Below are 15,490 nucleotides of genomic sequence, written 5' to 3'. Positions count from 1 at the left end.
CATGTTTTTATTGTGGGGCTAAAAGGCTCATCATTATGCTGCAGTTTACAGTTTCAAATGATTATGTTAATGAAAAATATCACTGTGCTGTCAATAAACCTGTTCCAGTGGTATAGCTACATCATGGTTATAGATAATGCCTTTGGTTCAAGGAGCAGGTTTAATGGTTGTGATCATTATTGTTTCTAATGTAGCTGAGTTGATAAACTATTCTGAATGAACAATTAGAAACTATTATCACAAGAATCAATAGCCAAAAAAGTTGTCTGAATTCTATGCAAAAGAAAACGCACCATTACAAATCTCCTGGAAAAGGTTGATAAAACTGAACGCAAATTTAAGATACGGGAAGCATCAAGATTCAACTTTGAAAACAAAAATAACAGTTTGTCCTATTCCTGGGATGTAGAAACTGGATTTTTGCCTGACCTATATACAAGATTGAAATGACATGAAATTAATTAGTAATTGCAGTCATTCTTATAAGCACCAGACGGAAGTTAAAGTCGATGACTTTGAAAAGCATCAAATAACTGCATTATGTTCCTTAGATTCTCATTAAACAAATTTTCATTCTTACGGTATGTTTATGGCTTTACTCCATTCTTTATATTTTTTTCATGATGCGGCTCCCAATAGTTTTTATTTTAGGCAAATATTTTTTAAAAGGCTTTTCAGGTAAAAATGGTTGCCAATCGCTGCTGTCGATAAAGACGGCTGAGGTGTGACCTGATGGAGGTTTTTTTTAAATTATGAAGGGGCTCTCTAAGGTGGATATAGAGAAAGGTTTCTCTATTTGTGAGGAGTCCAAACCGAGACGTCATAAATGTAATAGGGAATTCAGGAGAAATTTCTTTACCCCAGAGAGTGGTGTTCACTACCAGAGGGAATGGTTGAAATAAATAATATAGATTGTTCCACATTCTCACCTGTCTCTGGGTAAAAGAGGTTTTTCCTGAATTCCCTACTGGATTTATTAGTGACTATCTTATATCTATGGTCCCTAGTTTTGGACTTCCCACACAAGTAGAAGCATTTCTCTACATCTAGTCCAATTGAACCCTTTCATAAGGACCTTTTAAAGACTTTTAACCATTCTTTGTATTTAAGTATTTTTTAAAAAAACTTTTCATTCATTTAAATTTAAAAGTAAACACAATAAAATTTACAATGATCAATTTTTCCCTTTTCTGCAGAAAAGGCCCAACTCAACCTTAAAAAGGGTAAAGGAGAAACTTTAGACTATGGCACCATGGATGTTCCCTCAAGCAGGGATCTGACAAATCTGACGGAAATCAATACCTTCTTATTTATTGGCACTGAAGTAAGTCAAATTAAGCCGAGCCTTGATTATTTGTTTTGAGAAGGGTAAAATGCGGGAGGTTTTCAATACATTAGCAGTCATGAAAAGGTAACCGATTGATTTTTCTCTTTGTGAAACTATGGTCCGTTTAAAAGAATGTATTGATGACCATAAAATCTGGATAGATAGACTACCTTTTTGCTGTTGACTATTCGCAGCAATCAATCTCGATCAATGAGTCTATACAGATTCAGACACGAGGCAAGGAAAGCCCTTAGTGCTGGAGAGCTTTGGGAATCATAAGATCCCAAAATGTTATTTTCTGTGAGAATTCTATCGAATTTGCACTTGAATGAATCGATACTAACAGCTTCCACTATCTCCCCGGGGACCTCATTCCATAGATTGACCACTCGCTCAGCTGAAATATTGGGATGAGCCTTAGCACCCAAATACTGGTGGACTATGGTTATGTCGGAGGTTAAAATGTAAGAAGTCTGGAAAACAAACTGAACCTGCCTCGATCCCGCTCGTTTCCAGTTTTAATGGAGGCAGGACGAGGGGCAAGCGACCAATCCACTCGCGAGAAGCCTGTTGGTCATTTAAGTACAAAAAAAAATGAGGTTGGTGTCTCTGCAGCGGTACTTGTGAGTTAGGAGGAGCAGCAGTGTTTCCTCCAACAAACCACCCAGTAAACTCATCACCAGGAGGAGAAGAACTCAAACCTCAACAAGTTGCATCCCACAAATTTAATTTCTCCCAACTCTACATAACAAGCCCCATTACCCTTTAAAGTTTGAATACTCTGTGCACCTCCAGGCACTTACCCATTGTCTCCCGAGACAAGGAGGCCGTAGAAGAAGAAGAAGAACTCTGTGCATTACAATACTTTCTGCACACCGGTCATCAGTGAAAGCAATTGGTCCAATTTGAACAAAAAAAGAACAAGCAGGAGGTTTGGGAGAAACTGTACAAATCCTACAATCAGGTCATTAAACAAGTCGGGTATTGTCTACTCCAAAGCTGATTGTGCAAAGGCACTATTTTAATGGCCAAGATTGCGTTTCCATGTTCCATGTGTTCTTGTTAACAGTAAGTTGCATTTCTGTATGTATAATATAATAAAATGGCCCAATGATCTTCACAGGAACATTTTATCAAATAGAATTTGACACTGAGCCGCATAAGAAGATATTAGGAAAGGCGACCAAAAACTTGATCGAAAAGGAGCATCTGAAAGGAGAAGAGAGAGGTAGACAGCTGGTGAAATTTAGAGAGGGAACTTCAGAGCTTAGGACCTTGGCAGCTGAAGACACGGCCGCCAATGGGGAAATGATTAAAATCAGGGTCGTGAGGAGGCCAGAATCAGAGGAGTGCAGAGATCTCGAAGGACTGTAGGATGTTACGGAGGTTGAGAGGGACCAGGCCATGGAGGGAATTGAAAACAGGAATGAGAATTTTAAAAGCATGATGATGTTAGCCTGGGAGCCAGTGAACACAGAATTCAAACAGAATATGCAACATTGAATATATGTTGGGGAGAAACCTTGTTGAAAATATACAATTCATTTTGGATCCTTTACTTTAGGATGGAGAGGTTACTTTTGTAGACTGGCAAGTGGAAAGAGACATTGACACTGGAAAAATGACCAGTAAGTATGCATTTCACAATGCTGCACAGTGTTGAAAAATATTGCTGTCAGTTGAAATGTTCTAAATCCCATATGTCCAGAAATCTTGGCAATGGTTCAAAAGGATGATTTATGGAACAGTAAAGGCATAAGACTAAAGACAATCAATTGTGGAACAAAAAGTTTGAGATAAAACTGGAAACTCTTGTAATGTGAACTGAGATGCAGCATGTCCATCAGCATCTGTGAAGAGAAAGGAAAAGTTAGCGGTTCAGGTTAGGTCGGAGCATCATTTATTTTTATGTGTATGCGTTTAGGACGATAGAACAAAGAACAGTACAGCACAGGAACAGGCCATTCGGCCCTCCAAGCCTGCACCGATCTTGATGCCTGCCTAAACTAAAACCTTCTGCACCTACGGGGTCCGTATCCCTCTATTCTCATCCTATTCATGTATTTGTCAAGATGCTTCTTAAACGTCGCTATCGTACCTGCTTCCACCACCTCCCCCGGCAGCATGTTCTAGGCACTCACCACCCTCTGTGTAAAGAACTTGCCTCGCACATCCCCTCTAAACTTTGCCCCTCTCACCCTAAACCTATGTCCCCTAGTAACTGACTCTTCCACCCTGGAAAAAAGCTTCTGACTATCCACTCTGTCCATGCCGCTCATAACTTTGTAAACCTCTATCATGTCGCCCCTCCACCTCCGTCGTTCCAGTGAAAACAATCCGAGTTGATCCAACCTCTCCTCATAGCTAATGCCCTCCAGACCAGGCAACATCCTGGTAAACCTCTTCTGTACCCTCTCCAAAGCCACCACATCCTTCTGGTAGTGTGGCGACCAGAATTGCACGCAATATTCCAAGTGTGCTCACTAAGGTTCTGTACAGCTGCAGCATGACTTGCCAATTTTTATACTCTATGCCCCGACCGATGAAGGCAAGCATGCCGTTTGCCTTCTTGACAACCTTATCCACCTGCGTTGCCACTTTCAGTGACCTGTGGACCTGTACGCCCAGATCTCTCTGCCTATCAATACTCCTAAGGGTTCTGCCATTTACTGTATACTTCCCACCTGCATTAGACCTTCCAAAATGCATTACCTCACATTTGTCCGGATTAAACTCCATCTGCCATTTCTCCGCCCAAGTCTCCAACTGATCTATATCCTGCTGTATCCTCTGACAATCCTCATCACTATCCGCAACTCCACCAACCTTTGTGTCGTCTGCAAACTTACTAATCAGACCAGCTACATTTTCCTCCAAATCATTTATATATACTACAAAGAGCAAAGGTTCCAGCACTGATCACTGCGGAACACCACTAGTCACACCCCTCCATTCAGAAAAGCACCCTTCCACTGCTACCCTCCTGTCTTCTATGACTGAGCCAGTTCTGTATCCATCTTGCCAGCTCACCTCTGATCCCGTGTGACTTCACCTTTTGTACCAGTCTGCCATGAGGGACTTTGTCAAAGGCTTTACTGAAGTCCATATAGATAACATCCACTGCCCTTCCTTCATCAATCATCTTCGTCACTTCCTCAAAAAACTCAATCAAGTTAGTGAGACACGACCTCCCCTTCACAAAACCATGCTGCCTCTCGCTAATAAGTTTGTTTGTTTCCAAATGGGAGTAAATCCTGTCCCGAAGAATCCTCTCTAATAATTTCCCTACCACTGACGTAAGACTCACCGACCTATAATTTCCTGGATTATCCTTGCTACCCTTCTTGAACAAAGGAACAACATTGGCTATTCTCCAGTCCTCTGGGACCTCACCTGTAGCCAATGAGGATACAAAGATTTCTGTCAAGGCCCCAGCAATTTCTTCCCTTGCCTCCCTCAGTATTCTGGGGTAGATCCCATCAGGCCCTGGAGACCTATCTACCTTAATGCTTTGCAAGACGCCCAACACCTCCTCCTTTTTGATAACGACATGACCCAGACTATCTACACTCCCTTCCCTAGACTCATCATCCACCAAGTCCTTCTCTTTGGTGAATACTGATGCAAAGTACTCATTTAATACCTCGCCCATTTCCTCTGGCTCCACGCATAGATTCCCTTCTCTGTCCTTGAGTGGGCCAACCCTTTCCCTAGTTACCCTCTTGCTCTTTATAAAGCCTTGGGATTCTCCTTAATCCTGTTTGTTTGCAGTTTGAAGTTTGTTTACAGCACAGAGGGAAGTCACCCTTCGACCAATTTCACACAGACATTGAAGGAAAGCATTGAACCAACACATAAATTAAGCCCTGCAGCCTTTAACTTAATTCATTGATTGGTGGCTGGCAGATGATTCACTATTTATTTCATTTTCAGGTATTAGATCTGGCAGAAATAAAAACAAGAAATGCTGGAACCACTCAGCAGGTCTGGCAGCATCTGTGAAAAGAGAAGCAGAGTTAACGTTTCGGGTCAGTGACCCTTCTTCGGAACGGTCGAATGGCAGACTCGCTGAACTATTAAATTACTTGTTGGCCTTTGCATGTTAGTTTGATCTTGCATTTACAAGCAAGAAATAGGAGTAGGCCATTCGGCCCCTCGAGCCTGCTGTGCCATTCAATAAGATCATGGCTGATCTGATTATGGCTTTAACACCACTTTCTTGCCTGCCCCCCATAACTTTTGACTCCCTTGTAGATCAAAACTCTGTCTAGATGGGCCTTGAATATATTCAATGACCCAGCCTCCACTGCTCTGTGGGGAAGAGAATTTCAAAGACTAAAAACGCTCAGAAGAAATTCCTCCTCATTTCTGTCTTGAATGGGAGACCCCTTAATTTGAAACTGTGCCCCCCTAGTTCTAGATCCTCTCAGCATCTACACTGTCAAGCCCCCTCAGAAGCTTATATGTTTCAATCAGATCACCCCTCATTCTTCTCAGCTCCAATGAGTATTGGCCCAACCAGCTCAACCTTTCCTCATAAGACAACCCATTTATCCCAGGAATCAACCTCGTGAACATTCTCTGAACTGCCTCCAATGTAAGTATATCCCTCCTTAAATAAGGAAACCAAAACTATATTCAGTTCTCTAGGTGTGATCTCACCAATGTCCTGTACAATTGTAGCAAGACTTCCCTACTTTTAAATTCCATCCCCCTTGCAATACATGCCAACATTCCATTTGCCTTCCTAATTACTTGCTGTACCTGCATGCTAACTTTGTGATTCATGTACAAAGACACCCAGATCCCTCTGTATCGCAGCATTCTTTTTTTATTTCCAAAATATATTTATTCATAGAAATCTGTAAAAAAAAAAATACATTACCAAACAGTTTCAAACAGCACCAAAAAATACAAACATTGCAAGGGAGATCAGTTTCCTTCAATACAATCATGAGTTGCCTCACAACCCTTCCATTTCATTTGTCATGCCATATACATTTTTACATTTTACAGCAAACGAAAAATTTCCCAATACAGTTCGAGGGGTTTCCCATGGATCCAGCCCCTCAGTTCAGCTTGGTGGGGGGACCTTACACTGTGGTCTTTCCTCATTGAGCCTTTGCTGCGGCTGCCCCAAGCTTTAGTGCGTCCCTCAGCACGTAGTCCTGGACCTTGGAATGTGCCAGTCTGCAACACTCGGTCATGGACATCTCTTTGCACTGGAAGACCAGCAAGTTTTGGGCAGACCAAAGGGCGTCTTTCACTGAATTGATAGTCCTCCAGCAGCAGTTGATTTTTGGTCGGTGTGCGTCCCTGGGAACAGCCCGTAGAGCACAGACTCCTGTGTTACAGAGCTGCTTGGGATGAACCTCGACAAAAACCACTGCATCTCTTTCCACACCTGCTTTGCAAAGACACATTCCAGAAGGAGGTGGGCAACCATCTCTTCCCCACCACAGCCACCGTGGGGGCATTGTGCGGAGGGGGTGAGACCGCAGCATTCTGCAGTCTCTCTCCATGTAAATAATATTCTGCTTTTCTAGTTTCTCTATTCTTCCTACCAAAGTGGACAGCCTCACATTTTCCCACATTATACTCCATCTGCCCACTCACTTAACCTTGCCATCCAGCACATGGAAGATTTGATGAATTAACTTCCCCTTCCAACAAACACATCCACTTATTTATTTAGTGTTAAGCGAGCGGTTGGTCAGGTACCCTCACTTAATTTATTTTCACATTATTTGTACCTACGTTACTCATCTGCATGTTTTATTTTAATACTATTTAATATAACACAACTTGTTTGTACCTACAGTATTGATAGCTACACATCGCTTAATATCAATCCCATTCAACTCTGTTAAGCCATGTGTGCCTGATAATTAAAAACAAGCATCAGTTTTGTTAGATGGAGCTAAAGTACAGTTGATTGTGAAGAGTCTTCAGCAATGCTGAACTCCTACATTGCACTCAATACATTTTTTCTTTGGTGAAAAGTTGAATATCTGATTTTGTACTTTTTTTTTTAAACTTGTACCTGTATAAAGGCTTTTGGCTTTGTCAATATTACAGCCCCAAGACCAACTCACTGTTATTCAGCCCATGATGGCCCTGTAAACACAGTGCGAAGGTCACCCTTCTTCCGAGACATCGTTCTGACCGTAGGAGGATGGACATTTGCCATTTGGAAGGAAGGCGTCACTGTGAGTAGTTGTCACTTCGGTCTTTCTGCTTAATTATTCAAAGCCGGTTTCAAATGTTAGGAACACACCCAACATTTATCATTTCCTAACTTCCTCCGGTGTACTCCTGATAGGATACAATTCCACAACTCTTCTCTACCAATGGCCTTTCTTAATATGTGAGCAGAGAATCACTAAATTCTTTGTTCATTAAGAGCCCAATCCCACCCCACCCCCCATATATACACACACATCACACCCCCGCACACATACATCCATTGTGCACACACACACAAACCTCTACACACGTACCCCCACAGCCTTCACACACAGCTACAACCCCCCCCCCACACATACACATCACAACCCCGCACACATACATCCACTGCGCACACACACGAACCTCTGTACACGTACCCCCTCAACCTTCACACCCCCCTCCACATACTAGGAATTAAACCAGAGATTTCCTGCTCTGAATGGTTTATTGTTGCATCCAGGACCAATCCCTTTACCCATTGGGCAAATAGAAAAACACACTGCAGATAAGCTTTTGATCAAATTAGTGAACTGGTGCGAAATTGGTGGTAAACGGACAGATTGGAACAAAACATTGCAACATTTAAATCACGTTGGGTTTGCTTCAGTTATATAGATAGATTGGAGAAGCTGGGTTGTTCTCCTTGGAGAAGAGAAGATTGAGAGATTTGATCGAGGTATTCAAAATCATGAGGGGTCTGGACAGAGTAGATAGAGAGAAACTGTTCCCATTGGCGGAAGGGTCGTGAACAGAGGACACTGATTTAAGGTGATTGGCAAAGTAACCAAAGGCAACATGAGGAAAAATATTCTTTACGTAGCAAGTAGTTAGGATCTGAAATGCACTGCCTGAGCGTGTGGTGGAGGCGGATTCATTCTTAACTTTCAAAAGGGAATTGGATAAGCACCTGAAGAGAAATAAAATGCAGGGCTACAGGGAACAGGCAGGGGAGGGACAAGCCAGGTTGCTCTTGCAGTGAACCAGGCCAAATAGCCTCCTTCTGTGCTGTAACCATTCTATGACTATTTTCCTTAGCTTTTATGAATTGTATTTAAGTGATGTTAAAGGTGTTTACATGGAGGTGTGGAGCCTATATTGAAAGCAATTCCACATCCTGTTGGTCTATGCAAGATGTCAATCAATCCTGGACTTGTGACTTCCTGCCACCATTTTCACTTGTGAAGATTCCTTTGTAGTACAGAGCTGCTACAGTTATAAGTTTCAATCACCGCTTCACAGAAATAGCATTGAAACCGTATTGAATTTCGTGGCTTGAGGTGCCACTTGGAGTTACAAAACCTTCCTTTCATTGCTGGGACTTGAGTCTGAATCAAACACAAACCCATCAGATGAAAGTCTCCATTCTTTGCCAGTCAGAAAGCTGATAAATGAAGTGAGTTCATATCCCCCATTTAATCCAAACTCTTTTGGGAACGAGATCATATTTAAACACAAATCACCTCAGTAGAGAAGTCCACAAGCAGAGCCAATATGGTCAAGAGCGTTTTCACAGCGACGCTACGCAAATATTGGAAAAATGTTCTATTCTCCAATCAGTGGTGTCTCTCAACTAAATGAACAAAGCCCAAAGTCCTTCACCAGCCTTTCCTTTCTCGTATATCACTGAGAGTATCCCAATTTCCAGCTGACCATCTGGCCTCAGGACCATTAGCATTTTTGGGGCCACTGCAAGGATGCTGAAAGCCTGAGCCCACCAGGTTTGTAATTCCTTCGAGTTTATAAGATTAAGAGGTGATCTAATTGAGGTGTGCAAGATGGTGAAAGAATTTGTTAGGGTAGATAGAGAGAAATTATTTTCTCTGGGTGGGGGGAGCCCAAAATAAGGGGGCAAAACCTTAAATTAAGAGCTAGGCCAGTCAGAGGTGATATCAGGAAACACTTTGTCACACAAAGGGCAGTGGCAATTTGGAACTCTCTCTCTCCACATATGCTGCCTGACCTGCTGAGTATTTCCAGCATTTTCTGTTTTTATTTCAGATTTCCAGAATCTGCAGTATTTTGCTTTTGTCCTTTGATCATCTGACATTCACACAGCCACTGGAAAATTACAACACCCCCCTGTCCTATCCATCAGTGAGATATTTCATAGAGTCATTTACAGCACAGAAGGAGGCCATTCAGCCCATCGAGTCCATGCCAGCTCTCCACAGAGTTATCCAGTCAGTCCCACTTCCCCGCTTGATCCCTGTAGCCCTGCAAGTCTATTTCTCTCAGGTGACCATCCAACTTCCTCTTGAAGTCAATAATCATCTCCGCTTTCACCACCCTTGTGGGCAGCGAGTTCCAGGTCATTACCACCCGCTGTGTAAAAAAAAAAGTGCTTCTCATATTCCTCCTGCATCGTTTGCCAAGAACTTAGTCCTTGTACCAATAGTTAATGGGAACAGTTTTTCCCTCTCTAACTTATCTAACCCTGTCATAATGTTGTCCACTTCTATTAAATCTCCCTTCATTCTCCTTTATTCTAAGCAGAACAAACCCAGGTTCTCCAACCTAAACCTTGTAACTAAAATGCCCCATTCCTGGAACCATTCTGGTAAATCTTCTCTGCACCCTCTCAAGGATCCTTGCATCCTTCCTAAAGTGTGGTGACCAGAACTGGACACAATACTCCAGTTGGGGCCCAACCAGAGCTTTATAAAGGTCAGAAGCTTTTAACAATGCAGCACAACAAAGAGACTGCAATCATAAGCTTTATTCAAAATTAGATATATGGCATCTGAAAACAAGTAATGATGTGTTAGATTGTATGAATCCTGTATCTGATATAAAGACATTATTACACAGACAGAAAGCAACAGCAACATACACAGAATTTACAGCACAGAAACAGGCCTTTCCGCCCAATACATTTATGCTCCACATGAGCTTCCTCCCACCCCTTGTCATCTAACCCATCAACATATCTTCCTGTTACCTTCTCACTCATGTGTTTATCTGGTTTCCATCTAAATCCTTCTATAACATTCACCTCAACCACTCCCTGTGGTAGTGAGTTCCACATTCTCACCACTCTCTGGGTAAAGATGTTTCTCCTGAATTCCCTATTTAACTTATTAGTGACTATCTTATTTTATGGCCCCTTGTTCTGGTCTCCCTCACAAGTGGAAACATAGAGTCATAGAGAGATACAGCACTGAAACAGGCCCTTCAGCCCACTAAGTCTTGGTGACCAACAACCACCCATTTATACTAATCCTACATTAATCCCGTATCTCCAACACAGAAGTCCTCGAGGCAGCCAACATCCCCAGCTTATACACCCTACTGAGTCAGCGGCGCTTGAGATGGCTTGGCCATGTGAGCCGCATGGAAGATGGCAGGATCCCCAAAGACACATTGTACAGCGAGCTCGCCACTGGTATCAGACCCACCGGCCGTCCATGTCTCCGCTTTAAAGACGTCTGCAAAGGCGACATGAAGTCCTGTGACATTGATCACAAGTTGTGGGAGTCAGTTGCCAGCGATCGCCAGAGATGGCGGGCAGCCATAAAGGTGGGGCTAAAGTGTGGCGAGTCGAAGAGACTTAGCAGTTGGCAGGAAAAAAGACAGAAGCGCAAGGGGAGAGCCAACTGTGTAACAGCCCCGACAACCAATTTTATCTGCAGCACCTGTGGAAAAGTCTGTCACTCTAGTATTGGCCTTTATAGCCACTCCAGACGCTGCTCCACAAACCACTGACCACCTCCAGGCGCTTACCCATTGTCTCCCGAGACAAGGAGGCCAAAGAAGAAAAGAAGACATTAATCCCATATTCCCTACCACATCCCCACCATTCTCCTACCACCTACCTACACTAGGGGCAATTTACCTATCAACCTGCAAGTCTTTGGCTGTGGGAGGAAACCGGAGCACCCGGCGGAAACCCATGCAGTCACAGGGAGAACTTGCAAACTCTGCACAGGCAGTACCCAGAACTGAACCCAGGTCCCTGGAGCTGTGAGGCTGCAGTGCTAACCACTGCGCCACTCTACATCTACCATATTAAACCCTTTCATAATTTTAAAGAAGTCTATTGGGTCACCTCTCAGCCGTCTCTTTTTCAGTGGGAAGGAAGGAAATTGAGGATGATGTTCAAGAGGTCGGAATTGGAAGAGTGCAGAGTTCTGTGAGGGTTGCAGGTCTTATGCAAGAGCTTACACAGACAGGGAGAGGTGAAGCCATGGAGGGATTTGAAGACAAGGATGAATATTTTGGATGTGATGCATTGCTGGAGCTGGAGCCAATGTAGGTCAGCGAGCACAAACATGGCAGGTGAACAGGACTTGGTTGGAATACAGGTAGCAGAGTTTTGCATGAGCTCAAGTTTATGAAGGGTGGGAGGTGGCGCGGAGTCTGATCTGAAAGTTAATGATCGAGATTATTGTGAATATAACCTGTTTCCCCCCCCGCCCCCCCCCCCCCCCCATTGTTGGATTTGCAGCTTGGACCGCTCTTACATTCAGCCTGTGCATCAAAACGCTACACAACTGGTTACTGGTCCCTCTCCAGACCAGGGGTCTTCATCATTGGAAAAGAAGACGGGAACATTGATATTTGGGATTTACTTGAAAAAACACATGAGCCCTCACAGACACAGAACATTTCTTCTGTCGCAATAAGTTGCATCAAACCCTGGATTATCTCAGGTATGTATCGTTCTGGCAAGAAACACGCCAACCAACGTGTGCGCCTGGATGTTGTGTGATGATACAATTGAGCGTGACTGTGATGGACAATAAACCCCACCTCACCCACCTCCTTGCTCCTAAAACAGTTGGGTTGTCCTTGTGATTGTCCAGCGAGGCCACGCTGCTGGAACCAGAGGAACGGCAAACACACAAAACTGACGGGCAGGACAAGACCAGCTGGTTTCTCAAGCCTGTCCCGCGCCATGGTGGCAGCAACATCATGACAGAGCACCTCCATCCTCCACCACCCCCCTCTCCACTACCCCTCCCACCCTCACCGCCATGTCATCTCCTGGAAGAGGCAAGGAAAGAGAAAAAAAAAGGGCAAATAATGGAAATAGTACTTTAAGAAATTTCTCTCAGACCCCTCCCCCCCGGGGTTGAAATCAGTCTGAAAGCTGGACCAGTTCTGGATTGGGGCAGGGATTGCATCATGTGGAATCATTGAAACATAGACTGGTTACAGCACAGAGGGAGGCTCTTCGGCCCATTCAGCCTATGCTGACTCTCAAGAAGAGCTAAGCGCCTTTGTAAATAACACACAGTCCATGTAATTGTCTGGACTGCTTTCAGTCGCCTGAGGGAATCAGAGAGCAATTTTCCAAAGTATTTTTCCCTGTATAGATAGATTTACTTCCAAATAAAAAAAGGCTTTTGAGCCTCAGTTAAATCTAATCTAAAAAAAAATGTAAAACTTTATAGATCACTGGTTAGGCCTCACCCAAGTATTGTTTCCAAAGCACTCCAAGTACAAATATTAAATTTTTTTTTAAAAAAACACAAACAGTGTGTAAGCACAGTAGAAACAAACTAAAAAAAAACTAAAATAAAATAACCAAATGAAAAAGAAACAAAAAAAGAACTAAACATAAATGGGGGGGCCCTTCATGCTCTGAAATTCCTCAACCAAGGATTCATCCCCCCCCCACTGTGGTTGACAGGGCCCTCAACCGTGTCCAGCCCAATTCCCGTACCTCTACTTTCACCCCTTCCCCTCCCTTCCAGAACCACGACAGGGTTCCCCTTGTCCTCACTTTCCACTCCACCAGCCTCCACATCCTCCACCATTTCCGCCACCTCTAGCGTGATGCCACTACCAGTCGCATCTTCGCCCTCCCTTCCCCTGTCAGCATTCCGAAGGGATCGTTCCCTCCGCGACACCCTGGTCCACTCCTCCATTACCCCCACCACCTCGTCCCCTTCCCATGGCACCTTCCCCTGCAATCGCAGGAGGTGTAATACCTGCCCATTTACCTCCTCTCTCCTCACTATCCCAGGCCCCAAACACTCCTTTCAGGTGAAGCAGCGATTTACTTGTACTTCTTCCAATGTAGTATACTGTATTCGCTGCTCACAGTGTGGTCTCCTCTATACTGGGGAGACCAAACGTAGACTGAGTGACCGCTTTGCGGAACATCTCCGCTCAGTCCGTAAGCATGACCCCGAACTTCCGGTTGCTTGCCATTTCAACGCTCCCTCCTGCTCTCATGCTCACATCTCTGTCCTGGGATTACTGCAGTGTTCCAGTGAACACCAGCGCAAGCTCGAGGAACAGCATCTCATTTACCGATTAGGCACGCTACAGCCTGCTGGACTGAACATTGAGTTCAATAATTTCAGAGCATGACAGCCCCCCATTTTATGTTTAGTTATTTTTTTTTATTTGGTTATTTTATTTTAGTTTTTTTAGTTTGTTTAGTTTGTTTCTACTATGCCTACCCACTGTTTGTGTTTTTTTTTAATTTAATGTTTGTGCTTGGAGTGCTTTGTGCTTTAGTGAATTCACACCCTCTCTGTACTAACGCTTTGTCTTTCAACACACCATTAACATATTGTTTTCCTTTGCTCCATGACCTTCAGGTCAGTTATTCTGTGACCTTGTCCTATCAACACCTTCTCTTTTGTTATCTCTTGCCCCACCCCCGCTTTACATGCTTAAAACCTTTTACATTTCTAATATTTGTCAGTTCCGATGAAGGGTCACTGACCTGAAACGTTAACTCTGCTTCTCTCTCCACAGATGCTGCCAGACCTGCTGAGTATTTCCAGCATTTCTTGTTTTTATGTCATAGATTTAAGGTTGTGTTTGCTGACAATGTAACCACTAGGTGGCGCAGTACTAGCACATGTGCAAATGCAGCCTCATCCACTGAAACATCACTGTCTGCGACGTCTCGGGCAGATGCCAGTAATAAAGATGGAGCTGCTCAATTTATCACAAAGAACAAATTAAGCCAAAACCCCCTCAATGGCTGCGATTGCCGCCTCCAACAGTATCCCGCTCTCTTCTGCCACCACGCTTCTCTTCGCCACTCCCTCCTATGCCTGTCTGTTCGCCGCTAGTTCCTGCTTTACCGCTGCCGTCCCTCAGCCAATTGCACCCCCCATTGTGCTTCGGGGGCTCATTCCCCGCCGCTTCTTCGAACAGCACGGTGGGGAACAATCGGCCGAGGGGGTGGGGGTGGTGGGGGAGCGGCGAGGCCAGGAGCGAGTGGCTGAGGGGAGGCAGCGGGGAGCGAGCAGCCCCGTTCCAGCACGGAATGATGTTTCAGAGGGCATGCGCGAACTAGTCCTAGCAAGCCGGGTGCTGACGTGGAACTTTTAAAAATTAATTTATAGGATGTGGGTGTCGCTGGCTAGGCCAGTGCTTGTTGCCCATCCCGAATTACCCTTGAGAAGGTGGTGGTGAGCTGCCTTCTTGAACCGCTGCAGTCCATGTGAGGAAGGTACACCCACAGTGCTGTTAGGAAGGGAGTTCCAGGATTTTGACCCAGCGACAGTGAAGGAACGGCAATATAGTTCCAAGTCAGGATGCTGTGTGACTTGGAGGGGAACTTGCAGGTGGTGGTGTTCTCATGCATTTGCTGCCCTTGTCCTTCTAGGTGGCAGAGGTTGCGGGTTTGAAGGTGCTGTCTAAGGAGGCTTGGTGAGTTGCTGCAGTACATCTTGTAGATGGTACATACTGCTGCCACTGTGCATCGATGGTGGAGGGAGTGAATGTTTGTCGATGGGGTTCCAATCAAGTGGACTGCTTTGTCCTGGATGGTGTCGAGCTTCCAGGCAAGTGGAGAGTATTCCATCACACTCCTGACTTGTGCCTTGTAGATGGTGGACAGGCTTTGGGGAGTCAGGAGGTGAGTTACTCGCCTCAGGATTCCTAGCCTCTGACCTGCTCTTGTAGCCATAGTATTTATATGGCTACTCCAGTTCAGTTTCTGGGTCAATGGTAGCCCCCAGGATGTAG

At 44.4% G+C, this 15,490-nt stretch overlaps 1 protein-coding gene across 4 annotated transcripts in view; it reads left to right on the top strand.

The window, feature by feature from the left end:
• Window positions 1-15,490, top strand: part of dnai3 (dynein axonemal intermediate chain 3) — a 132,902-nt gene that overhangs the window by 105,347 nt on the left and 12,065 nt on the right. For all 4 annotated transcript variants that reach the window (XM_068036333.1, XM_068036332.1, XM_068036331.1 and 1 more), the window contains 4 exons: window positions 1,197-1,324; window positions 2,892-2,955; window positions 7,406-7,536; window positions 12,000-12,204. In XM_068036333.1, the coding sequence (XP_067892434.1) occupies window positions 1,197-1,324; window positions 2,892-2,955; window positions 7,406-7,536; window positions 12,000-12,204 (528 nt within the window). The remainder of the gene's footprint in view (window positions 1-1,196; window positions 1,325-2,891; window positions 2,956-7,405; window positions 7,537-11,999; window positions 12,205-15,490) is intronic.

Source organism: Heterodontus francisci, chromosome 8, assembly GCF_036365525.1.
Source record: "Heterodontus francisci isolate sHetFra1 chromosome 8, sHetFra1.hap1, whole genome shotgun sequence".
Classification (NCBI taxonomy): domain Eukaryota; kingdom Metazoa; phylum Chordata; class Chondrichthyes; order Heterodontiformes; family Heterodontidae; genus Heterodontus; species Heterodontus francisci.
This window is presented reverse-complemented; position numbering and strand designations above follow the sequence as displayed.